Source organism: Mytilus trossulus, chromosome 9, assembly GCF_036588685.1.
Source record: "Mytilus trossulus isolate FHL-02 chromosome 9, PNRI_Mtr1.1.1.hap1, whole genome shotgun sequence".
NCBI lineage: Eukaryota > Metazoa > Mollusca > Bivalvia > Mytilida > Mytilidae > Mytilus > Mytilus trossulus.
The window spans coordinates 61,548,618-61,576,362 of NC_086381.1; the positions used below are offsets into that span (position 1 = coordinate 61,548,618).

A 27,745-nucleotide genomic window follows, 5' to 3' on the forward strand; every position below is an offset into this window, starting at 1 on the left:
AAGAACAATACGAAGCAAAGTTCTATTTTCTTGCCGTTGAATAGAAAATATCAGTGTTGGTAAAAATAAGGAATGTTGTTATAATTTTCAATGATACAACTATAATAATTCACCAAAGTTTTAGGTAGATATACGCAATGGTAGTCGACTGTACGACCTTCATAGAGTGAGTAAAAGTCGCAATAAAAGGTTTAAACATGTGAAATATGAATATGAATGAATGAATGAATGAATCTTTATTGCAAAGCATAGACATGCTATGGCAAAATTAACAACATATATTACATAATATAAAACATATGAAACAATTCATATCAGAATGTTAACTGCCTAATGTACATGTATAACAAAACAATTTACAAACAATAAATATGACCGAAATGAACCAACCACAACCAATAGACTACAGGTTCCTGACTTGATCCAAGGTTAATGTTATAAAAATATCTTGAAACGTGTGCTTATTCTTCTAAATTACTTTTAAATTACTACTGATAACAAACTGTCATGGTATCAAAAGAATTTTTTCTATCTATAGGAGAAACGTGAACTATATTAAATACGTCATTGCATTTCAAGTGCTACAAGAAAGTATGAAAGAGCAACAGTTTTAATATAGACGACTGCATATATATAATCTACATATTTAGTTCTATTAATAAAACAAGGAGATGTGGTATGCCTCCCAACTAACAACAACAGAACAAGGATACTATATAAATAACCATAATGTTCAACGTCAGACGTCGACACAATCGGTTTAACCCGCCATATTTATATGCACCTCTGTCCCAAGTCGGACAAAGTCATGTTATAGATATGTCTTTGTGTAGTTATACATTTAGTTTGATGAACGATATTCTGACATTGTGCTTTACATCTAGATGACATCTATTTTTTTTCTCGGAGCTATTCAGAACTTCTTGTATGGTGCTGACTGCTTAATATTGAAAAACTGTATTGGTGACCCCTGTCTGATAGTTTTGTATTTGTTGCTTATGTGATTGAATTTGACTGTTTTTATGACAGCTCCTTTTCCGCCTTTCACACAAATCAACAATGAAAACATCGTTGCGCATGGAAAGCTGTAAAGTCATCTTGGTAACTAGCAAAACTAATCGTCAGGAAAAAAAACCGCACTGGTTTACGCCAAAAACATTGAATAACACCAATTATGACATACAACAAATAACGACAATCAAAAATGAGAAGTCGTGGCTTGAAACAGGCACATAAAGAATGTGGTCATAAAGTTCATCAAAAGAATCCTCTTTAATGTATTAATGTGTTGAAATGAAAGAATACATATAGTCATGGAGTTTTAAAATAAAATTATTGTTTTTATCCCAAACCAACTTATGTTATTTGTTGATGATTAATTTTTATTGATTGTTGATTGCTTTATGTCCAGTGGCAAATATTTCACGATGGTTCTTGAGAACAAGTTAACAATAAATACAACAGGTACTAGTAGGTCTTGTAATAATAGAGGCCCATCGCGATGATGATCAGGGGGAATTTCGATTCCACTGGAAAATAAAGGTATATAAGTAAGGGACAGAAATTTTGCCATGCAACAAGAAGAGTTGTTGCAAGGGTTCTTAACGTGCAGAGATCTTGTCACTCTCTTTACTTGAGGCATTGGATTAAACCTCGATATATGCTTTCTAACAGGACGTAGCTGCAAACTTGATACATCTTTCACAGCCAGACGGACGCCCCACTTTAACAAGATTTTTACTGCCGGTCGGAATAGGACCAAGTGAGCATATTACTATTCCCCAACTCACCCTTGGGGCTTATGATATTTGTGATAGCATAACCGAGTTTTTTTTTATTAGGTCTTGAATTTGGCTACAACTTTCTGTACTTAAAAATGATTGAATTTTCAGTACTTTAAAATTACTTAAATTTTCAGTACTGAAAAATGACTGAAATTTTCAGTACTGAAAAATGGCTGAAATTTTCAGTACTGAAAAATGGCTGAAATTTTCAGTACTGAAAAAAAGGCTGAAAATTTCAGTACTGAAAAATGGCTGAAATTTTCAGTACTGAAAAATGACTGTAATTTTCAGTACTGTAATCAACTTTTTCCCAACATTACTGAAAATGATATTAAAATGAATGTACTGAATAGTGATGTTTCCTAAAAGTACTGTTTCTATAGCGGCATTTAATGTACTGTTTAGTGATGTTTCCTAAAAGTACTGTTTATATAGCGGCATTTAATGTACTGATTAGTAATGTTTCCTAAAAGTACTGTTTATATAGCGGCATTTAATGTACTGATTAGTAATGTTTCCTAAAAGTATTGTTTTTATAGCGGCATTTAATGTACATGTAAACGCTAGTCAAATTGTTGGTAGTGTAGTTGAGTGAAAATGAACGTCATACTTAACTCCCATACACATAAAAGAAAAAGACAAAAAAATCATACAAGACTTACAAAGGACAAAGGCCCCTGACTTGTGATAGGCACACAACTGATTAAACATGCTTTTTGAGATTTCAACCATCCCCCTACACATCACGTCATTGTAGAAATTAACGTTCATATAAAAGTAAGGACATATGCTATGATTGCATATATGCCAACTTTCAACCAAAGTGAAAATGAAGTGGATTTTAGCAGTTTAGATTTGTTTTCGTGCAAAATTCCGTCATGTAATACTCCTTTTTGCTACAACAAAAGATAGTCAGTACACTGGTAAAGCATATATCGGTACTTTAAAAGCAGCTTTCGTTATCAATTTTGATCAGATAATTCATTAAAGGTTGTAGTCATAGTCATCGTTGATCAAATGTTTATGTTGAGTGTTCAACGTACATACATGTATAGAAACATAGAATACACCAGTATATATTATTGAAACTGATGTGAATTCACAAGACCTTGACTCACGCATTAAATAAATGTACACGCATTTGTTTAGCCCTTGGATGGTGTAGAGTTCCCAAAAAATATTAACGTGTATGGTATACTGATTTATGGTATTTGGTTTTCATGTTATATTTGTTATTCTCGTGGTGTTTTGTCTGATGATTGGTCAGTTTCGGTGTTGTGTCGTTGTTCTCCTCTTATATTTAATGCGTTTCGCTCGGTTTTGGTTTGTTACCCCGATTTTGTTTTTTGTCAATGGATTTATGAGTTTTAAACAGCGGTATACTACTGTTGCCTTTATATGGTGCAAAGATAGATGATGGTTTAAGGGGAATGGGGATATGGTGTATGAGGAGTAGTGTCATTGGGTAATGGGTATATAAAGTGTAGTTATCTGTAAATTCTATATTTTTATTTTATACATTATTTTACAATATTGTGATTGTGTAGTCGCACGCTTTATTAATATTCAAATGCATTATGGGTTATTTCCGACAGAACAGCATGACAAAAAAATGTTCCATGACCTTATTCTTGCTTTCATTCAGTTTCTGATAGTGTTTGGTCTTATTGACAATCCTTCAATATTTTCTTAGTATTTATAAGGAATTTGTAATTTAAAAATCAAAAGGATTGTGGTTAATTTATTTGTTCGAACAACATAATAAAATTAACGCAATATGACATACATGTATTAATTTTTTATGGTTTAGAACGAACAATCTTAGGAACAGATTGGCGAAAGATTACAAAGGGACATTCCAAATAATCTGACCACGTCAATGAAAACGTTTTGATGTATACGCTTTTGGACATAATGTCAAGAGTGCATTTGACTATGAAAAGCAAATTGCAAAGACATCTGCAAAATTTCTTCCTCGATAAACGAGGAAACCAAAGTTTTAATTCAGCTACATAAAAAGAACATAGACATCTCTTTCGGAAAATTTTCCGATAGGTTGTCATGTGGATATTTTTTCTGTTGGCGTAGTATTTGCATTTTAACTTTTGCAAACGGTTAGATAGTAAGATGGCCAAAACAATCGGTGTTTCGGATTATAAAATATTTCCTAGTTCCTAGCTTAAAAATATAAAATGTATAATAAAAATATATCCCATTTCTAAAACAAGATACATCAATTGCTTTTACGTAGAAAAAATCCCATTTATTCATATATGGTTGTGTTACGAATATGAAACATGCCAGGGGAATACAAAAGGTAGAATTGACAGATTGGTTTATAGATGTTTGATACGACTCTAACACTATGTTCTATTTCATGGCAGTAATTGTTATTAGTGGAGGAAGTCAGCGTGCACGGAGAAAACTACAAACGTTTGAAAACTACCAATCGTAATGCGGGATACGAACTCACAACATTATTGTTTAAAAGTCAATATTGCACTATCTAACATATGGTGTACATGTAGCATTCTACTATTTTCATTGGATATTACGATTACGTGTTTCAAAATCATTTAACGTATAGCCTTGTTTCTATTTTTATGTATATCGACGCTATGTTTATATTTATATGTATACTTGGGGTCAACAGATTTATGGTCTCATTATGTCACGCATAAAAATTAGAAAGGAAGCGCCGCTGCAGCCAAAATTAAAATTTTCAAGTTTTTCACGGGATATTTCAAGAATGTTATGTTAAAGGCAGAAGCTAAGACTACAAGGAGACTAATGTACATGATGTAACAATCTATGAAGTTGTTAAAACATTGATATTTTCAAAAACATATTATATATATTTATCACAGGTACCAGGATTATAATTCAATACGCCAGGCACGGGTTTTGTCTACATAAGATCTAGACTCATCAGTAACTCTCAGACCAAAATAGTATTATAGATTATAATACTTGAAAAATACAATTTAAACATACACTGAAAGAACATTAAACGCCGTTTTCCTACTTCATTATGTACACATTTAATATAGAAATAAAGGACTTTACCTCAATCCATACGTTGTATATGGACCAGTAAGATTATATTGACACTCTTACTTCTTACTCGGTCAATATAATCTGAACAGGTCCATATATATTACTTAAGTCCATGATTGATAAATACATAACAAATCGTTGATATTAAACATGTGGTGTATCGATTGTATCAAAAGTTATGATGCATCTTCTTGATATGCAGATGACCTATAAACAAAGTAATACACAAACCTGAACTGATATCTTGCCAGATTAAAAGATTATTTTTATTTTTTCTAATAAATTTGAATATTATTATATTCCAAACAGTTATATTATTATTATAAGTTTTTAAAGTTTATTCAGAGAAAGTAGAATAACATTTATCTAATATATTTAGTAAGAGTTTTATTTAACAGTATTGGTATTGGTTAGGTATGCATTACGGTAATGCACTTTTTTTTCAATTATAAATAGTATGAAGTTTTAATGCTACGATAGTTACATGTACCTGTATGATGTTCGTAATCATGAACAATTTGTTTCTGTTGTTTTCAAAATTCAAACTGCAACATTCATACAGAGATTGTCAAGGAATCATCCAAGTACACGCTAATCCTGGAAGATATCCTATACTGGCACTAAGGCAATTGGATTGTGACTGATTGTTTTTATATTAATTTTTGACATATTGAATTAAACGTCTGTTCAAATATTGACAGGGTGGATTGCGTAGTCCTTGTAACAAACGTTACGTATTATAATTTGCGTATGTTAATTCGTCGGATTCTGACTCTCAATTGCATGATTGCTATTACTTCATTTTTTTCTAATTTGCGTGGATATAAACATAGTAAAAGAAAACAGATCCTTTCTGTTTCTTTGCATAATTTGCGTGTATATAAACATAGTATGAGAAAACAGATCTTTGCTGTCTCTTTGCATTTTACATATACTACAATCAAACCTATTGACAGTATATGTCACGGAAAAGAATGTATTTTTCTGGTATTGTAACCATAAATCGAATTGTATCATACATTGCAGAGTAGTCATGTTAAACCAAATATTTATTGATTTGATCAACAATAACAAAAAAGATTTATCTTCTTGATATGCAGTGCACATGCTCTCAAAGTAGGACAAGTACACGATCAACTGATATCTTGACAGATTATGTTATCTATCTGCTAAAGATTTGAAGTTCAAATAATACTATTCCTACGGATTCTGTCGACAACAGGTTTTAATAATCAGTGAGTTTGTAAAAATCTTTTTAAAACTTATTTTTTTAATTGTCTTTTCAAATTATTTATTAAGTATTCAAACTAGCAATTTCAAATATGCTTTTTTCGTTTATCTACAACATATATCGTTTAAAAGAAAGTCATTGTTCACATACTTTTATTTTTAAATATATTTGTTTTTCGTGTGAAATGTGTAGTATAGATGCATGCTCAATTGATTCTCACGAAATAACTACCGTCTGATACTTAACTTAAGTTATCGTGTAATCACCAAAACTTTTCAAGTCTCCCCCAAATTAAAACTCCCTTTGCAACTGTTGTACTATGCATAATGTAAAAAATGTGCCCATGGACTGAAGATTAGCGTGTAGCATGTGAGGAGAGTAAGGAACAGTGGAAATAGTTAAAAAGCATTATAATTCATTTTCATCAGTCTTAAACATGAAAAAGTAATGACATTGTCATTGCTAAAAACGAAAAGAAACATATACTGAAGCATCAGAATACAAAACACACCATAGAAAAGTAAAGACTGGGCAACATTAGCTCTATCAAACCCGTTGTTGGTCTCATGTTCCCCGGAGAGGTAAAAACTCTTATATGTTATTGGCAAGCTGAAATATCAAATTTGCACAATTTTTACACGTTTCAGATGTAAGAGACGTCGTTTTTTTTTCGTAAAATCTTACTTTCGTATCAATTGTTTACGTTTTGCAATATTACATAGATGCTTAACAAAAATCTTTCAATCAATAATTTTCAAGAGATAGAAAGGCGTTATCTTCTATTTATTTACCTCTTTAAGTTCATTTCAATAATAATCAAATTAAAAAAGAAAGTAAAGCTGAAACATTGAAGAGAAAACCAAACCTCGCCGCATTTTGGCACCTGTCATAATTTAAGACATTCTGGCTTTAGGCAGTCTTGTATGCTTGTTAATGTTAGTTTCTTGTGTATATTTTTGAGTTTAGTATGACGTCCATTATCACTGAACTAGTATACATATCTGTGTTGGGGACAGCTGAAGGATGCCTCCGGGTGTGGGAGTTTCTCGCTGTATTGGAGACCCATTGGTGTCTTTTGACTGGTGTCTGCTCTATGGTCGGGTTGTTGTCTTTTTGGTACATTCCCCATTTCCATCCTAACTTTTATAACCTAAAGAAAATGACTTGTAAAAAGAGAAAGTCATGATGAACACAATATAAAGGAAAATGAGTGATAAATGTAATATTAAATTTAATGTTGTTACTAAATACAAATATGAATCTTACAGATATGGAGTTTATGACAACTGCATCCAATTGGGACTTCACCACAACTCCTTACTATTTGAACTGTACTAAAACTGGGACATCACTCATAAACAACACTATCACAACACCATTTGAGAGTTTTGAAACTACGACATATGGTATGTTATCATAAATTAATACATATCTTAAAACTAAAAAAAAAAACAGTTCAGGATGACACACTTGAAAGCAATGATTCATGCGTATTTCTATTCTGCTACTTTGTAGCATAGAGAAGTTTATATTAAAGTTTGTAGTTGAAAAATAAGAAATACAATGAGCTGAACAAAATTATATTTTCAGTACAAGAAAAGACTAAGGTACTATGAAAACATTTAACTAAAAAAAACAAGAAAACTTTAAACCAAATGACGAATGCCGTTACACGACGAAAAGACAAATACATAATAATAATACATAGAAAACTTGAGATCGAGAAACACAAACTGCATCCACAAATAAACGGGAATGAAAAGTGGAAGAATATAAAGAAATACTTTGCTCATAAATTTTTATTCGGGTACGCAACTGTCAATACTTATAGTTCTTCAATTCAAGTCCTCCTGTAATTATGTCATAATGAGGATTTAGGGAAACGGTTGATATCAAATATAAGATATTTTGATAGGATTTCTTCTCCTAACGCAAAGTATTTTGTTGTTAAATGTTTAGTTGTGAAATAAACAAAACAATCGCACAAAAAATCTGTGGATCAAAGAAAATCTGCACTAAATTAAACACAGAGTTGCTTTTAAAGTCCTGATGCAAAATATGTATGGAAAAAACAACAGTTTACCTATGGACATAATTATTATGAAACTTGTATATGAGTGGTTGCTTTATTAACATGGCTACATGTAATGAATACATCCATCAGGGTACCTACAGTATATAAGATGTCCTACACCTATGAGACACCTTCCAGGATGACTACAGTATATAATGTGTCCTACACCCTACTATGATACATCTATCAGGGTACCAACAGTATTTAATGTGTCCTACACCTATGATACATTCATCAGGGTACATAAAGTATATAATGTGTCCTACACCTATGATACATCTACCAGGGTACCTACAGTATATAATGTGTCATACACCTATGATACACCCATCAGGGTACCTACAGTAGATAAAGTGTCCTACACCTATGATACATCTACCAGGGTACCTTCAGTATATAATGTGTCATACACCTTTGATACACCCATCAGGGTACCTACAGTATATAATGTGTCCTACACCTATGAAACATCTACTAGGGTACCTACAGTATATAATGTGTCCTAAACCTTTGAAAAATCTACTAGGGTACCTACAGTATATAATGTGTCCTACACCTATGATACATCTACCAGGGTGACTATAGTATATAATGTGTCCTACACCTATGAAACATCTACTAGGGTACCTACAGTAGATAAAGTGTCCTACACCTATGATACATCTATCAGGGTACCTTCAGTATATAATGTGTAATACACCTTTGATACACCCATCAGGGTACCTACAGTAAATAAAGTGTCGTACACCTATGATACATCTACCAGGGTACCTTCAGTATATAATGTGTCATACACATTTGATACATCTATCAGGATATTTACAGTATATAATGTGTCCTACACCTATGAGGGACAGTTGATTTGTACTTCAAGAACACAGAACTTTCGAAAGTTTTGATGGTAATACACATCAATATTCATCAAATTGAGGTGTATGTAGATTGAATTGGACTGTACTTGAGATACAGTTGATGTGCACCTCAGGTACAAAATATTTTCAATATGTCTGAAAACCTAATTAAATTGTGTTCACTATGCCATACGTATTGTTCTTCCTTCTCCTCTTGGTTTAAACAATGTATTTGATTGACGTCAGAACCCCTGTCATCCCAAATATAATAAAATTGTTGTTTCCTTGTATATTTGTAATACCTAATTAAATTGGGTTCACTATGCCATGTATGCCATACGTATTGTTCTTCCTTCTCTTCTTGGTTAAAACAATGTATTTGAATGAAGTCAGAACCCCTGTCATCCCAAATATAATCAAATGGTTGTTTCCTTGTATATTTGTAATACGACAAAAACACAGGACCTGCCAAATTCATAAGGTACGGGTACAACCATTAATGAAGGGTAAAATTATTTTTTTCAGATGCATTGTCAACGTCGAGTGAAACAATCAAAATAATCAGTATGGTTTGTGCTATTTTTGGTATGGTTATGTTAATAATTTTGTATGCGGGTTGTTACCGAATGTGCTGCTCTGGAAACCAACCTTATCATGATTCTTGCATAAAGGCAACTATTCATATCGTACTGACTTTATTAACATATGTCCTGTACCTGTTTGATACTCTGTCGGATGTGTTCCTGTTCCTACACTACATTGCGATTGGACAAACTTCGAAGTTTGCATTGGTGATGGCCTTTACCTTCGCACCAGTTCTCTTTCTGGCGTTTATTTTCTTTGCAAAACATCACAAAAAGTTAGAATGCGACTATCATAAGCTATCATGTAGAGAGCAACTGTGTTTCCAGATGTTTGGCTTGGTGTTAGTTCTCGTTTGCAGTCCATTTGCTGCACTGTTGCCAACATACACGTACGTATTTTAATGAATATATAGATATAGGAAGATGTGGTGTGAGTGCCAATGAGACAACTCTCCATCCAAATAACACTTTTAAAAATTAAACCATTATAGGTTAAAGTACGGCCTTCAACACGGAGCCTTGGGTTACACCGAACAACAAGCTATAAAGGGCCCCAAAATTACTAGTGTAAAACCATTCAAACGGGAAAACCAACGGTCTAATCTATATAAACAAAACGAGAAACGAGAAACACGTATATATTACATAAACAAACGACAACTACTGTACATCAGATTCCTGACTTAGGACAGGTGCAAACATTTGCAGCGGGATTAAACGTTTTAATGGGCCCAAACCTTCTCCCTTTTTCCTGAAACAATAGCATAACATCACAACATATAAAAACATACGATAAAATATCAATTAGCAGACTTAACTCAATCAAAAAACGTATGATTACTATAACGAAATCTTATTTATTTCATACACGTTCTGAAACCATTCCAAAGTAAAGAGGATGGTCTGGTAATATTTCCGTGATAATTATCATTTCAGGGTGAAAAAACAAACTTTTACGAAACTTAATCTGCAGCATTTGTCGAATAATAGCAGCGAACGTATTAAGCAATATTGGTTCTAGCAACGAGTATTTTACAGCATAAATGAATTAAGATTTAGAAAATCTAATTATTTGACAGAATATGTGCATTTTTTTTTCAAACATGACATTGCCATTTGAAAAAACGTCCACCTAAAACGTGTCAAGGACCATAAGAATGTGCAATCTGGATCTGAATGTTTATAAGACCTTCTTTTACATTTTATAGTGGTACAATTCGTTAAAAGCAATCACACGGAGATCGTGACTATTCCCTTTTAGGTATGTAATTTGGGGATATCGTAATATACATACCGTCCTTCTGCAAGTCATACCAAACATAAGTTGGGAAACATATGTTTTAAACGGATAACGAAATAATGTTTTATTTTTATTTATGTATATTTAAAGGTATGCCCAGGTACTTGCACGTGGTAAAACAAATTTTAAATTTGAATATCTAACGTCTTATATTACGCTGGTTGAAGCTACACTAGAGTCAGCTCCACAATTAACAGTACAGATTTACCTGCTGATTATTGACAGCCATACTGACACTACTTACACAGGTACTTATTTATTGATGTATCTGTATGCATGTCTGTATAGCATTTTTATTCTATTTAATATGTTGAAGACTAACATCTTAATTGTCCTGAGTAGATCAACATGTGAAATATCGTAGCTGAAAAAAAGGCTTGTTATGAAGAACTATTGCTTCCTTGGAATATTTTTAATAGTGCAAAGCAAATATTCAATGAAAACAAACAAAGGGTATCATAGCAAATTTATCTGCCTAAACATTATTTTCAAGATGACATATTGCTGACTTATACACTAAATACACTTATAATTAACGAAACATATAAATTCATTGATTCATACTGATATGAAGTAATAAACTAAGACAAATGCATACGTTATGATATATCAACACGTTGTGTTTCTGCATTACTGAAGTAAATAATACACACTTTTGTTACAGGAATAATTCGTTATCTAAGCATAATTGCATCTTCCCTTGGACTTGCTTGGTCGTTGAATGCATTTAAACATCAAAATCGAAAGAAGATGCAGAACAAAGAGGACGGCTTTTGTGTAAAACTTATTCACTGGATATCACGATTTGCTGAGATTGTGCCGCGCATTATCTTAATTGCACTCTGTACTGCTGAATATAGCGTATATGTTTTATTTTTCGTAATGTATCGCTTTTTATGTGGATGCATGTACAGCCTTTGTGAAAGATGGGCTATTGATGAAAAGTTCAGATTCTTAGAGGAGCCCGATTTGATATTGGGAATAGTAGGCAACATATTTTGCTATTCTGTATCAAAAATTTATCAATGCCAAAAGAAAGAACAATGTGGAGGGAAATTCTTCGTAGGTTATTACATTATATATTACATAGAAAATGGCATTATGTTGTTCTTTTGGTATAGCGATGATCCGGCTTTACTTCAATTGAAGATTGGAGGGGCATGTTCAAACCATGCATGGTGGGCACCAGGTGTTATAGTTTTTGTCAGTATCCTATGCGTTGTACAACTGTTATTTTTGTATCTATATTATCGTTTACGTGGGAAACAACCCCAAGTAAATTCTCAAAACATGTCGGCGGAAAAATGCCACCAATCTGATCCCCTTAATTCGGACTCTTTCACTAATCATGGACAATTCGATAACCATGGCTTTCAAGATGGACTGAAAACATACAATTTTCACGATGGCCAAGTGGCCAGTCCTTATGATATTGATAGTCAATATGCAAATGACTCACAAATGCAGCCATATTGTGGATATGAGAGAAATAATCAACCTGTATATCGATATCCAAGGGAAGAGCTACACGTTACTCAGTCATATGAGTCGGATGTCAATAACAGATGGAATAGTGAACCGTATCAAAATATATCCCAACAGTCTCAGCAAATTCAACAATACAATATGAATCCATTGCAACAGTGGAATGATTACCATTCCCAAAGAGGATGTTATGAAAGCAACATGAGCAATCGGCAAACACATTTTGCTTCTTCATTTCACAATCAGACATTTGTAGGAAACGTTAGTTCCTCGTATCAATCATCCATGCAATCGATGACTCAAGGCGCCGTGTTTACTGGTACACAATATAACAGTCAAGGAGAATACAGGTTTAGTGGATATTAATATGAATAATAGAAGCACATACGTGCATACTGTTTAATAGTTTACGCTTACAAGAAATAAAAATGGTATGCAAGGAAATGAAAAATGAAAAATGGATACACATATTCATTAAAATATATATCCAGTCCTCCGATTTCCTTTGCGATGATTTTTTTCCGAACTTTTGCTTGAAAAAATATTATAATAAGTCTTTCCATAACATTATTTGAAATATTTGTAACCTTGTGAATTATACCGTTTTTGTAATCATACAATAGAAAATAAAAACATGTATCCTGCAAATTGGGTGTCTTTTTACTACAGATACATATATCGACATGCTGTATCCTGTATACTATACAGATATCGCTTTAAATCTTTGCCCACTGCCGACCTACGTTTATGTATTGCTGTTGAGGAGTGTTGTATAACATTGTGCCACCTCATAATGTGTATTACAGGCGTATTCCAATGACGTATTGTTTGACCTTTCGCGAACTAACGATTACTTTTATACTTTCTGTTTGTTTTCAAACATTTCTTTTAGAGCAATAAGAATAGAACCAATTTTCTAAACAGTCAAACATGAACAGCAGTATTTTTTACGGCAACAATCATCCATTTCAAAACGTATTCATGTGTAACAAAATCAACCATGTCAATTTCATGTTAAGTGAATGTCAAATCCAGTTCAAAATTCTGAAGCGTAGGACAACTCGTACACTTCTGTTTCCAACTGGACAATGACTTTTTTTTATTTGTGTTTACAGTAGAAATTATCTGTCATGTTAAAATAGATAGTTATTTATCATAAGCGATGTATTATTGTTGACCATTCGATTTTATGTTTTGGCGAACCCGTCTTAACCTGAATGTGTTTTAATATCACACGTGGGTCTCAAGGGATTTTGAATCGAAAATAAATGTGTGTTTTGTGGATCTTTGAAGGCAAAAACCATACAAAATAAATTGCAGGATAAAGACAATAACTGTTAAGTGTCTGAAATACCAGCTGTATTTGAACTCAGCTCGAAACAGGAGAAATAACCCACTAAACCTCGCATCACACCTGTTTCGTAGCCTCGTACACATTCACTTAATATTTAAAGACACTATTAGTTACACAATGTGTTAGTGACCTAATATAGTATAGACAGGGTCAGTAAATTTGGGTGAGAGCGAAGGTCGAACCCCATATGGAACTTACTTACCTTGTATATATCATATTAGGTCACTAGCACACTATGTAACGAATTTATCTTACCGACTATCTTTATTTGTCGAATTTAGACTAAAGTTGTCTTATTTGCTATCCTAGCACATCTTCTTTTTTCTGTATCAAAAGTGTTCAAGTGCTCAATTTTAAGAACCTTCTTCAATTGGTCTGCACTATAAAAACTAATGTAAACGACAAATATCTATTATCTACAACCTTGATATAACAATACTAAACAGATCTTTCAATACTTTTTTAATAATCAAACAATGTATAAAGTGTAAATCCATTACTAACCGTGTATTGAAATAAGCCCCGCCTCCCTAATAACCTAATATTGAATATACACGATCTCCACGAGGTCGCTATTAACCAATCATATTCCTATAAATGTATAGGAGGTAAGATAAATATGCATATTTGAAGTTACAAGACAACTATCGACCATTTAAAACATTATGGTGCTGTGTTCATTTACCGTGGATTCTTTTTCTAGAATCAAAGCTTCCGAAATCTGTCGCTGAAATGGGCTCACCATATTAGATTTTTTTGTTTCCTCTGTGTGCCTTATTTCATTAAGTTTGAATTGACTGATTAACTTAGTTCTGTTCACTAATGACATTGATTTAAAAACTTACTTTAAATTTTTGTGATTTCTATGTGCCTTCTCCATGCTCACTGGGATTCGAACCCGTCTATGAGTATCGACAAAACCTCTTGACTAACAATCGGTTACGATTTAAAAATCTGTTTTATATATACACATGGAAAAAAGTATTGCAACACCTTGATTTTTAAAAACTTGAAAAATCAGCCTCTTTTTTTGGATGAAATATATTACAATATTTGTATAATGTTATCGAAACATAGTTTATGATAACATTGGCATTAAAACGAACAAAAAATGTTGAAACAAAAAATTATTAATATAACCACAATTTAAATCACAAAATGAAGTGTTTTTTTGTACAAAAAAATGCATTTTACAACTTTTACTGTAGTCGAACTTTGCAATGTCAGACATTTCAAAATTAATTTTCCGATGACTGTTCACATCATGGTTGATCGTTATACGCCAAAGAATTAGAATTTTGAGCGCAGCCTCTATTCAAACGGATAACCGCATCTAAACGTCTTCTTATTTCTGCCATAAATCGACTAATTTGTGATGAAGGGCATTGTTTATTTCATGATGTGTTTGCACGGGGTTTCCTTTCGCGCACTTTCCGTCCACTAGTGTCCCATATATGCTCGATATGGTTCAAATCCGGCCTACAATCGGTCTAAGGAAGATGATCCGAATTCCATTGTAACAATGGATCTTCCTCCACGATGCTAATTTCTAACTTTGGCGAGCTCTGCACTACATTGGATACGGAAAACTGTGTATCTGTTCGTATGCAAAGGTCTATAAAATAGTCTTATCACACGATAACCAGTAGTGATGAGTCGATCTCGAACAGTTCTTGTTAAACATGTTAAAAGGCTCCTGTTTGCCCATCACTCTCTTTTTAGAATTGTATTGTATTCAATAGGTTTCCTTCTGTCCAACCTTAATACTAGTAATGCTTAATTTTCCCTAGCAAATGGTAAAGAGGTCTTCTTCATCTCGGAAGGTCTGTAACATCGTTCATTGCCTGGTTTTTATTCTCAAAACAGCTTATAGTGAAACGGGTATGACCAACAATACGTGCAGTTGTTACAGCGACATATCTGCTTCTCTCATGCAAATAATCAGCCAACTTGGTGCAGTTAAGAGTTGTCGAGGACCCATTACACGGTGTCAATCACATAACTTTCAACACTTGGTTATTTAAAGTGTTGAAAACAATGAGGATAAAAAACATCTGTTTTGCTGTTTACGGATACAGTAGCTGCATGTGCAGATGAAAACTTATCGAGTCAATATTTATTGATTAAATTCAGGTGATACTTAAATAATGTTTAACTAGTTCTATGTTACCAAATTATATCACAAAAAAATAAAGAGTATTTTTTTTTTCAATTTCATTTTGGTGTTGCAATACTTTTTTCCATGTGTACATATAAATGAGTATATGATATACATCAGTACAACAGACACACATGGCTTCTACCTTTATATATACATAATAAGCAAACAAATGGTATGAATTGGTAGCTCCGAGGTTTCATGGTTAAGATACATGAGTTCAAGGTACGGATTTTTAGGTTCGAATCCCTGAACTGAATTCTCTTTGTTGTCCCTATTCTCTCCTTTGGCAGTTGTTGTTCTTGTTTTGTATGTAATTGTGGATAATTTTTGTAATATAAGCGAGTTTGGTCGTTTATTTTTGGATTAAAGTTGGTTATTTAACAAAGCAAATTACATTTTCATGATTTGTCCATTTTTGTTTTGTAAATTAATATAATATGATTTCATCTGGTTTACTACATAATTTTACAACTGTTAATTCGTAAATTCCTTTGCTAGAAAATCGTGATGTGTCTAGAATTATGCTATCTGTTAGAAATTTCGGAAACATGCTTATTATATGCACTATATACATGTTCTTTGACGGGTTGTGTTCACTTTGACACATTCTCCATTTCCATTTTCATTTTTAATAGAAAAAAGTTCGAAGATATCTTGTTTTGTAAAAACAGACAATATTCAGATGCCTGATAGTATGAAGATCTTTAAGGACAGACGTGTTATGTTAGAAGATATTTGTATTTTTTGTTTTAACCATTAATTTGACACGATTACATGGTTATTTTAACTCACTTACAATACCTTATATTGAAGAATAGGCGTTATTTTTCAAAGACACTAACACAATAGTTTAAGTTATAGATACAATGGATAAGCGTTGATTCCAGAAAAAAAACCATTCGCCCTCCGTAATTATATCACAGAATACATGACAAAGACGTTAGCATCTTGTTATCACAGCATGGCTTTCAAAACTGAACAAAACAAATCCAGTCTTAAAGAAAAAGACCAAGCATAACTAAATGTGAAACAATGTAAACACAGAATACAACTTTTATGTTTATCAATTTCTATTTTAACTGTTCCTGAGCATCCATTTGATTGAAATTAGCAACGAAGTGTCTATTGCATTGTCAAGAAACACTCATTTGCATCTTTAAAATTTGATACAATTTTAAAGATTGCGGTATTCAGTACGTCTCAGGAATTTTCGTACCGACTTTTATTTTTTCTTAGAAAATAACGTTCTGTAAAGCACATACAACAACAAATAATAATTACTATCGAGCATTGCCTTCAGCTACTTATGACAAAACTCAAATTTAAAAACCAAACTTTGCCATCAAATGAAAACATCAAAAGATTAGATTTATCAAATGAATAACAAGTAGATAACATCTGTCATTTTCCTGACTTTTTAACAAAAAATAACAATGGTGTATTACACCTGGTTTAAACAGGTCGGGACCACTACATAATATGGAAATGCATAAATAAGCATTCTTACGTTCTCGCACATGTAATTGTTTACCTTTGTTTTTGACCAATCCACTTAATGAGTAACAATGCATGATGGACTACTACGTGTTTACAATCAACGAAGAACACGTGTTATTTGATGAATTACTACACATTTTTTCGTGCAATGCTAGATGCATAATTTCACTTAGTTTTTCATTTTGTGTATCCTCATTTTTAGTTCGTGATATAAAGTATTACTTCCATGCTCAGATTAACGACGAGTTGTTTCTATGCGGAGAAAAATGTGTTTGAATAACCCGAAATATAACCATTAACATGTTTGATGATGGCACAGAGATTTCATGTATTTGTCCACCAGACAGCAACAAAACAACAGCGAAAAAATACAACTACCCATGATACAAACTTACTAGTGTAAAATAAGCCGTCGATAACAGCCGGTGCTGACATTCACGAGTACAACAATGTTCGTATAGATAACTAAAGGCAAATGTGGGATCCTGGAAATTTGTGTTCGTAAAAATTGCGAAGAAATATTTACATACATGGCAGTGTTAACAAAATCTATTTTGTTGTTACATTTCAGTATATGGGACTTCCAAACTGTTCCTTTGATTTGAAGGTAGTGAAGTCAGCCACTGTAGTTTCAGTTTGTTTGTTTTTTAACGGGCTCGGACATTTGCCAAACTGAATAAAATCATTACAGCTGATTTATTATACCTGCAAAGTAAAACTTAGTTGCTTTGCTTGTATAATTGTTAATACAAGCTTCGAAAAAAAGATTGACATCGTTAAACAATATATATATATATATATATATATATATATATAGGCATAGTTAAACTTGTATATTTTATATTTTGTACAATATACAAACAAATCAATCAAGCTAAGCAAAGTCTTGCTCGACATGCATTATGAAATAAGCTGTAATAATTTTATCCATATGTATATGCGACAAGGTGGACAATTTTATATGTTTTGTGAAAATTGCAGCGCTGGATCTATAATAAAAAAAGAAGATGTGGTATGATTGCCAATGGACCAGCTGTCTAGAAGAGACCAAAATGACACAGAAATTAACTTTTATAGATCACCGTACGGCTTTCAACATTGAACAAAGCCCATACCGCATAGTCAGCTATAAAAGGCCCCGATATGACAATGTAAAACAATTAAAACGAGAAAACTTACGACCTTAATCATATAAAATAAACGTACGAAAAACAAATATGTAACACATAAACAAACGACAACCACTGAAACACATGCTCCTATACAATATATCTTTTGTTTCATGGGATAGATTTCTTGTCCTTTAATATTTAATTGGGCCGGTTTTTTTCTGTTGTTATTTTTTTGTCTGGATTGTTTTACACAAATAATTTTTGGGTCATTAATAGCTTACTTTTCATCATTGCACCTATGACTGCTTACTTTACTAAATTATGTCTTTGTTGGAAAGATGTCTCATTTGGCACTTATACCTCATCTTCTTATTTCTATATACAAAACACGTTTTAGAAAGAAAAAAAAGGTAATATGGCACCCACTATGATCCAGAGACTTTTAATATTGGAGATATTTTACATATGTCAACAGGACTGCAGCCGAACGATAAAAAAAACCTCTGATGTATTGTTTGTGATAAAATTAACAATAAACGGATATTATTGATGGATGAAACTATAAAAAAATGTATTGAGCTATATACCGTACTCGCGCAGTGGCGGATCCAGGGGGCGGGGGTTCCTGGGGATGGACCCCATTCTTTTTGGAAGATCAGTGCATTTGGATGGGGACATGTAGTTGGAACTCCCTCCCCTTTTGTCCGGGCTAGGACCCCCCTTTTTAAAATGGCTTGATCCGCCCCTGATATTAACGCTAAAGTCAAATTTGAGGTATACATGCAAGTCTTTAAATGAGACAAAAAACGCTGTGTCTGTTTTCTGTAGTACTGGACGGTACATTAAAGTTTGAACAATAAATTAAAAGAACATAAAAACGTATAACATTAATTACATATTGAACTCCAATGCTAATAAAAAAGAGGAAATTTCCATGAAAATAGACAAAATTAAACGCCTTGTTTGCACGTGTTTTTTTTTATGTTTACTATTACATATCTATATCGTACTATCAACAACAACTATGTCTTTAGTGGTTTTTGATTACAAGCTTATAAACTTTCTAACTTGTTACAAAATTTTCCTCATAGTGACTTTGATAAACAATAGAACAGAGCACGTTGAAAGCGTTACAGATAAGCGACATGACAGATCCACAACATTTGTTTTTATTCTTATATGACAATCTATTGTTATTAACCTTATCATGCTTTTTGGGGGTAAAGCGGAACAACCTGAACAGTATTGTGAATAATGTAAGGTAAACCCAATTATCGAATCGACCCATTAAAATCGAAATATTTCATGTCAGCCGTAGATTTGTTTTTATTCAGTCATGGATGGGGCAGTTATATAAGTATTTTACCCCTCGCTAACGCTCATGATGAAATAGTCCAACCCATGGTTACTGAAAACAAATCTACGGCTGCCAGGAATTATAATACATATATTACTTGATTTTCCATGCGTTCCCATTTGTTTACGTGAAAGTTGGTAACTATGTTGTATTGAATGTGTTCTTTAATATGTCTAAGTATCAGTCATTTCTATTCACCTTCAAGCTAGAATACGTGTGTTTACAATCACAGTTTTCCTCTTGTACATTTGTGTAGTTTGCCGACGTTATGTAGCTAAGGTCAATACTAATTGAAAAATATATACGATTTAGTGTATGGGATATTTATAATTCAATATCTGTACATTTTTTACTATTTCGATTATAAGAGAAAAATGACGTTTACTTCTACAGGTCTATTTCAGTAAACCTTAACCATCTAAGTATCTTGAACATTTTCACCTTGTTCTATAAATTGAAGTTTTATATGACTTTAACTGTACTGGGGACCTTGCAATCTATTTTGTATTCTATATTTTTAAGGTGATATTTAGATTTTTTGGAAATGCCCAATGTTCAGTCATCAAGAATATGATCAGTATGTATTACAATATTTCCCATGCCTATTAATTACATAAAGAAGTCATTAATATCATTTCATCAATTACCAAGTCAAGTGTTGTGTTATTTGAAAGCAAATCACTGCAGACATCTACGGAAACATGGTAGGAAATAGATAGCAATCTTAAAACATTCCCATTATAACTAGATGTTTCTACATACAAAAGAGGAAGATGCTTACAGTTTATGTATCTTTGCCCCAATCAAATGCTTTTCTTTGAAACCACTTGTACGCCTATAAATAGCTAAATGATATATAAACCACTAATATAAATCGTTTGCATGTGAAGGTCCAGTTGTTAATTATAAAAAGAAAGAAAGAAAAAAAAACCATCTTTATAACTGAGGATTACTTTTTGGGGTAAGTATATTAAAAATAAGTTCAAAACCGCCGCGAAAAGTTGTGTAAACAGGGTGCATGACTGGCAATAGACGTTCTATTGGTAGTTGTTACTTCTTCACCACGCAGGTCTCTTAAGAGTAAGAGCAACTACTGGTTGTCTCGAAGTCATATCAGGTTCTATGAAGTGTAATACGTGTTTTTCTAGCTTATTTTTAGTCCGGCTCATAGTGTTAAATACACAGTAGGGTTCAATTGTATAACGCATTTATATGTGCTTGTTTATTATATACATTGTATTACCATAGTACATTAAACAGCAATTCCAACATCGTAACAACAAATTGTCAAATGATTGATAGAACTACAAAGAGAGCCACTGTGGTCAGTTTCCTACACAACATACATGTACATGCGACTCTTAATTTTTATATTAAGTCCTACTTGCCTTCCTTTCCTTTTAAACTAAATTTAGATGTGTTTAATGTTAAGATAATTGGAATTCAATGAGCAGAAATGAATAACAATTTAGCATTTAAATAAATGTTCATGACATCAACTCTGTGATACTCATAATTAACCGTCTTGATTATGAAGTTGTATCATGCACGCTACGAGTGCGAATGGCTGTGAAGTTCATCAACAACATGACCAAACGAAGTCATATAGAGTTTGTAAGCTCTGATTAAACGCTTATTGAACTGAATAAAGTAGAGATAGCAACACTTTTGTGTTAGGAGTCAGAATAATGTGTCCATGTAAGGTGACATGTTCTCGTACTCACTGTTATATTGTAATGTGTACGTGAATTAGGGGACATGCGTACATGGTTTTCATAATAATTTTCTACTTTATCATCAATCATATATGCAATTAGGTTATAACCGTGACAAATCATTATTAAAATTATAATAAATAACTATTTAATTGGCAATTTGGTGTAAGCGTCATATATTTTAAATCGCGACCCTTCTGTTCAAACAAGAATATTCCTATACAAATCAGACTGAAAATTAAGATAAAAACAAACTCATTATTTTTAATGATTTGGCAAACAATGCAACATATATGCAATTTATACAGATATCTTTGTTAATTTCAGGTTTGACCATGAGAGTAAATATTTCCAATATCATGTGGCGTGGCCATCAAGATACCACAGACAGCTTGACCCTTATGCACTGTATTAAAACTGTGCCAACGGTCATGAACAATACCATCACAACACCATTTTGGAGTATCAAAACAACGACATCAGGTGAGTAGATATTTCATTTTAATTGTTGATATCAAATACATGTAATAAGTCATATTTATTCTGACCCTAACAATACTACACACGAAACAATTTGCAATCCAGACAACCAAACAAATCATCAGATATCTTCATGGTTATCTTACTTTTTGATTGACATGGGTGTAAGAGTTTCTGCATGAATAATCTTAGACATGGATCTTTAAAAAAAAATGGGTGAACATACCAATCCTAAATTCTTTTAAATCAGTAAATTGATTGCAATCCAATTTTCACCGGTACGGCAAACCACAGAATTCGCCCTTTCATTTTAAAAGTGATGTATATCCCCAGTATGCGACACGTTCTAAAAGAACTACGGTTGATCTCAAACAATAATATCTGTTTGCAGATTTTGAATGGCATACTCGTATTGTGCACTGAAAGGTACTACTTTTGAATAGTTTAACGCGTTTAATTACAAAAAGACGTGTTAACATCTCATTGGCATTTCATGCAATTCTTTAAGATGGTGTTAAATGTTCAATACGCAAGGTTCTTAGTTACAAAAAGAAATTTTATAAAAAAAATAATTATTAACACATCCGTTTTAAAAGGGGATTATTATGCTATAAACTTATACTATTAATTTACACTAAAATATATTTACAGACACATCGTCATCGATAAATGAATCGTCAGAAGTAAAAACAATGGTTATTATGATATTTGTTATGGTCATGCTGGTTATATTGTATGCAGCTGGTTATCGACTGTGCTCCAAGGAAAAGTACATTCAGCATGAGTCTTTGAAGGAGGCCGCACTCCATATTGCACTTACTTTGTTGACATATTTCTTTTACCTTTTTGATACTATTTCTGATGTGTTCCTGCTCATACATTACGCAAAGATTGGAGAATTATCATCTTTTTTCGTAGTTTTGGTTTTCACCGTCTTGCCAGTGCTCTTTATAGCGGCGTATTTTTATACGCAAGTATCCGGAAAAGTCATCACGACGTATTTTGAAAATTGTTGTGCAACATGTGTAAATAAATGTCGATGTTGCGGCGTGGCAATCAAGATACTATCAGGATTCCTGTTGAGTCTATATGCAGTATTTTTGCCAACATATACGTATGTTATGTAATGTTAACATATGTTTATTGTAAAGAAAACACAAACACACATCATATGTATTTAAACACGTTTTACATAATCAATAAGAAAAAAATTGTAAATTTCAAATGTCATAATCAAGGAAAGATAGGACTCAGTTACACTGTTATGTTAATAACAATTGTCTATTAAAAGTGTCTTTGAGTATATATCTTGAATGAAAATTGGTACTATTTAATAAATTTTGGGGGAATTCAACAAAAGCAAAACATGAGCTAAAAGAAAAAAATATTAGATGATTGATCAAAGACAATGAAAAGTATGGCTCTCTGGGATCATTCAGAGTAATATCTTCTAGAAGGGTCACACATGTAGAAGAGGTCGAAGGGTCAAGATCAGACTTAAAATATCTAAAACAGATTTTTCATTTTAATATCTTCTTTTTTTTAAATGTGGTGCAAGATCTGTTCACAAATTAGATCTGAGAAATGCATTAAAAACCGTTTGACACTTCATACTGTACACTACCAGCTCGAATTGTTTATAACATAAATGTTCCGATTTCAAGTGTCAAGTACAGCATGTACAATAGGCTTACAATTAAATAGTCAATAAAATATGTATTGCATTGACTTTGTTGGTATACTTAATTGCAAATTGAGGTATCATACCACCAATCACTTACATATCCTTGTAGAATGGCGAGTTGCGGTATTAACTACTAGTAAGATGTACTGTTTTTGTGTAATTTAGTCAACGTATGGTGTTCTTCTCAAAACCCTGAAATTTCGCAGATAAATATACACGCGTAGCAGAATAGTTCCATATTAATACGAAAAACAAATGTTGCATGTCAAATGTGTAAACGTTCAATGGTTCCATCTTTTCATGGTTTCGTAGTTGAATATTTATTGTAATACTTACAATAACAGGCATGCTCAAGCACTCGCACAAGGGAAACAACCAGATAGAAAATTGGAATATACTCTAGCTTACCTTACTCTCGTCGAAGCTACAGTAGAGTCAGCTCCACAGCTAACAATACAAATATACCTGTCAATTACGAATACGCTCACTGCCACTACTCAAACAAGTAAGTAACTGTAGAAATTAAACTAAAGCGAAGAGGGAAAGACAATTAGTTTCATTTTACCCGTAGGCAAAGATAAAGATAACACTATATGACGCAACAATGCAAAGTATTAGTCGAGAAAAAAGACATGTCAAAAGCAATTAAAAGCACCCCCAAATATCAGACCTCTTCATTGAATTAGTAAATATCGCTTTAACTTATTAAAAGTGTTTTGTATTTCTATTTAATGAAATTTTATTTTCTAATAAATAACTTGTGTTAATGATTTACCAAACGAGCATTTGTGTTTTGCCTTTCAATATGTGTACTTTGTTCATTTTTTTTTTATTTTTGTAAGATCATTTACATACACATATTCAAACACACATAACATTTTGTATGGAATCCGATGTGGTTGTTATCAACGTAATTTGACATTTTTTTATTGGAAAAGCCTGGAGAAGATTCTAAAAATTTCAATATAGTTTTTTTTTAATGTAATGAATCGATGTCCTATTTAATTCAAATGTCTTAGAAATTATTGTTCAATGACATATGCCCTTTGTTTAAAAAAAACATATGATAAGTCTCCTCTGTTTGTTTTGTTGCATTACCTAATTTGCTGGTTATCTTCCGATCGATTAAAAATAGGGGTCTATGCCATTTTAGTCGTTCATATATGTTTTCAGAACACCTCGTAGCATGTTCTGTGGAACATGATATATACCTACACACGAACTTCATTTTTTAGCATATTTGAAAATAAAAAGGTAATACTTTGGATAAAAAATATCAACATCAACTATATGAATAAGGTGTTCATCAGAAATTATAATATTATAAATATTTATTGTGTATTTTTTAAGTCGTAATTAAAAATATCAGTTCTTCAAGCCCTATGCAATATGACTTGCTGCAAATTTGTTGAGTTGGCATAAGAATACATGCAATTGTTTTCCGAAAAGTATATTGTGGCTGTACACTTTAAATGACTGTTAAGTTCAGTCACAATGTATACATGTAGCATACCAAATCATTATGGTTAACTTTTAACATATAGTAACACCAGTAACATTCTGATTTTTGTTGCAGAGATACTTCGTTATATGAATATAAGTGCATCTTCCTTAGGATTGGCTTGGTCTTTGAATGCCTTCAAACATCAATATCGAAAGACGAAACAGAACCAAGAAGATGGCATTTTAATAAAAGTCATTCACTGGATATCACGGTTTGCTGAAATTGTGCCACGTATCATCTTAATTGCGCTTATTATGGCTGAATATAGCTATTATGTTTCATTTTTTATAGCTTATCGTCTTCTACATGGACTGATGTACATCTGCAGTAAAGGAAACAATGTTCTGGACTTATTGTTGGGAATATTTGGCAACATATTTTGCTTTTCTGTTTCTCGCATTTATCGGTGCCACAAGAAAGAACACTGTGGGAGAATATTCTTTCCATTTTACTACATTTTATTTTATTTTGAAAACGCTTGCATGTTGTATCTATGGTACAGTGATGATTTGGTTTTACTTTCGATAAAGATTGGGGGCGCGTGTTCAAACCATACAGGGATTGTGCCTTATGTATTCATTGTTGTCATTTTGGGGTTCATTGTTCAACCGTCGTGTCTGTTACTTTACTATCGGTTACGTAAAAAACAGCATACACCAAACGATACAAACACATCTGAATAGAAACTATTTCGCAATCAAGCATGATTATAGCAACTGATAGGTTTCATAGTTGTAACCATAATCTTGACTACCTTTTAGGCGTTATTAAATTTGCACTTTTAAAAAAAATAAGCAGAATTTATCTTTGTTTCAAATAAAGAATTACTTGGCATGACTATCTTTATCCTGTCCAGTACTATAGAAATAATTTCACATAACCAGTCATTGCATATAAGAAAATAACCATCATTGGAAGTTAACCAATCTCATTTATACCATTATTTCATCTGTGTACTAGGTTTAGTCACCATGTAACCTCAAGATTCCGAAATATTCTATAGAAATCCCAAATCAAAAGTAATGGTGTTTTGAAATACCCAAGAAATATGTTTATGACACAGAAATGTTTTACTGCAATTTAATGTAGGATTAATTACCAACAACTGTCAAATTCAATGGAATATTTTGTTATGACCTGTTTTTGTATACAACCGGATGTGACGTACCATGACTTGGTGGCATTACACCTTAATCGTTTGAACATCTACGAACGATAGTATTAACTTTACACGATTAAATTGATTGCGAAACATTATTATGTCACTGCTAACACTATACACTCACTTTAGATCATCGAAAGATTTTGCTGTGCCTCTTGTTTCTCAATCGTCTTTCCCTGTACTGTCATCTATGTTTTGTTGAAGGGAATGTATATTGTCGCTTTTTGTCAATTTTTGTCACATTGTTCCCCACACATTTTTTACTTTTATGCTTTCAATGTTTCTTTGGTATTTTCATTATCACTTGCAATTAGGAAAATTGTTGTTTAAACCGTTGTTTAAACTAATTATGCGATCAATTAAGCAATTTGCTATTTAATGACACAGACATTATAAAAAATTGAAGTAATAGAGGTATGTACATATATGAAGCGTGTATTCTTTTGAAAGAACTCAACAATATTATGTTTTTTCAGTCTCAGAGGAGATTATCACAAGGACAAATAATAGATTTTACCAGACTTAAATCTGACAAGCAGCCTCATGGATGTTAAGACAATCGGAAATAAAGTTTGTCGAAATTTTGTTTGCATTCGGATGAAAAACTAAGCTCTAAAAAAATCATATAAAGTTAAGTTCTCAAATAATTTTCATGTAATTGAAGGAAACATTTGTGAAAATACTTTTTTTTAATCAATATCATGACACTTTAAGTGTTGACCAGGTTTCTTACACTGATTTACAAAGTATTTATAAATCAATTATGGAAACAAGAATCGATTGCAGGTTCGTTCAATGTCCACTCCTGCATCCAATCGTTTGATCATGTATATATTTTACTAATTGCTAGACCTGTATATCAATAATGTACACATTGGTGCATTTTTTTTTTATGTATTTAAAAAAAAAATGTGGTTTTGTTCAGCCAAACATAATTTGTAATTTCAATTTAGAGACAGGCAGCTATAGGTTTTACGATGTAAATAGAAAAATTTGCCCTGCAGAAGCAATTGTTTTGAACATAACATATAAATTTTCATTTTAAATTATGTTATACATTGCTGTATACTTATGAATATAAAACCATTTGTTTGTGTATATAAGTGTGATCAACAAATAATTTAGGAACATATTAAATATTGTCAAAATCTTTAATTTGTTGGTTTTTTTTTCTTTATCTATTATATCATTATAGTCATACCGACCTACAGAAGGATATTGACAAAATCCACGGCCGATATGCTTCTCAATGTGAAAATAAAGTCATATTTACATCAGCCAAAGGCTTCAAATGATATATTATTAATCAACACCTTTGGCATGGCCACACACAATTAGTGGTGTCTATAACTG

At 32.4% G+C, this 27,745-nt stretch overlaps 2 protein-coding genes across 2 annotated transcripts; both read left to right on the plus strand.

Annotated features, from left to right (window-relative positions):
- Positions 1-9,543: 9,543 nt before the first annotated feature.
- Positions 9,544-12,801, plus strand: LOC134684091 (uncharacterized). Its single transcript, XM_063543372.1, has 3 exons — positions 9,544-9,970; positions 10,972-11,129; positions 11,546-12,801. Exons 1-3 carry the CDS (start codon positions 9,564-9,566, stop codon positions 12,730-12,732), a joined length of 1,752 nt encoding a protein of 583 aa, XP_063399442.1. The 5' UTR covers positions 9,544-9,563; the 3' UTR covers positions 12,733-12,801.
- A 7,902-nt stretch (positions 12,802-20,703) lies between these two features.
- On the plus strand, positions 20,704-26,630 carry LOC134683194 (uncharacterized). The gene is made up of 5 exons (XM_063542338.1): positions 20,704-20,808; positions 21,890-22,045; positions 22,694-23,156; positions 24,071-24,231; positions 25,303-26,630. The coding sequence occupies exons 2-5, from the start codon at positions 21,898-21,900 to the stop codon at positions 25,911-25,913; spliced, it is 1,383 nt and encodes a 460-aa protein (XP_063398408.1). The 5' UTR covers positions 20,704-20,808; positions 21,890-21,897; the 3' UTR covers positions 25,914-26,630.
- Positions 26,631-27,745: the final 1,115 nt, after the last annotated feature.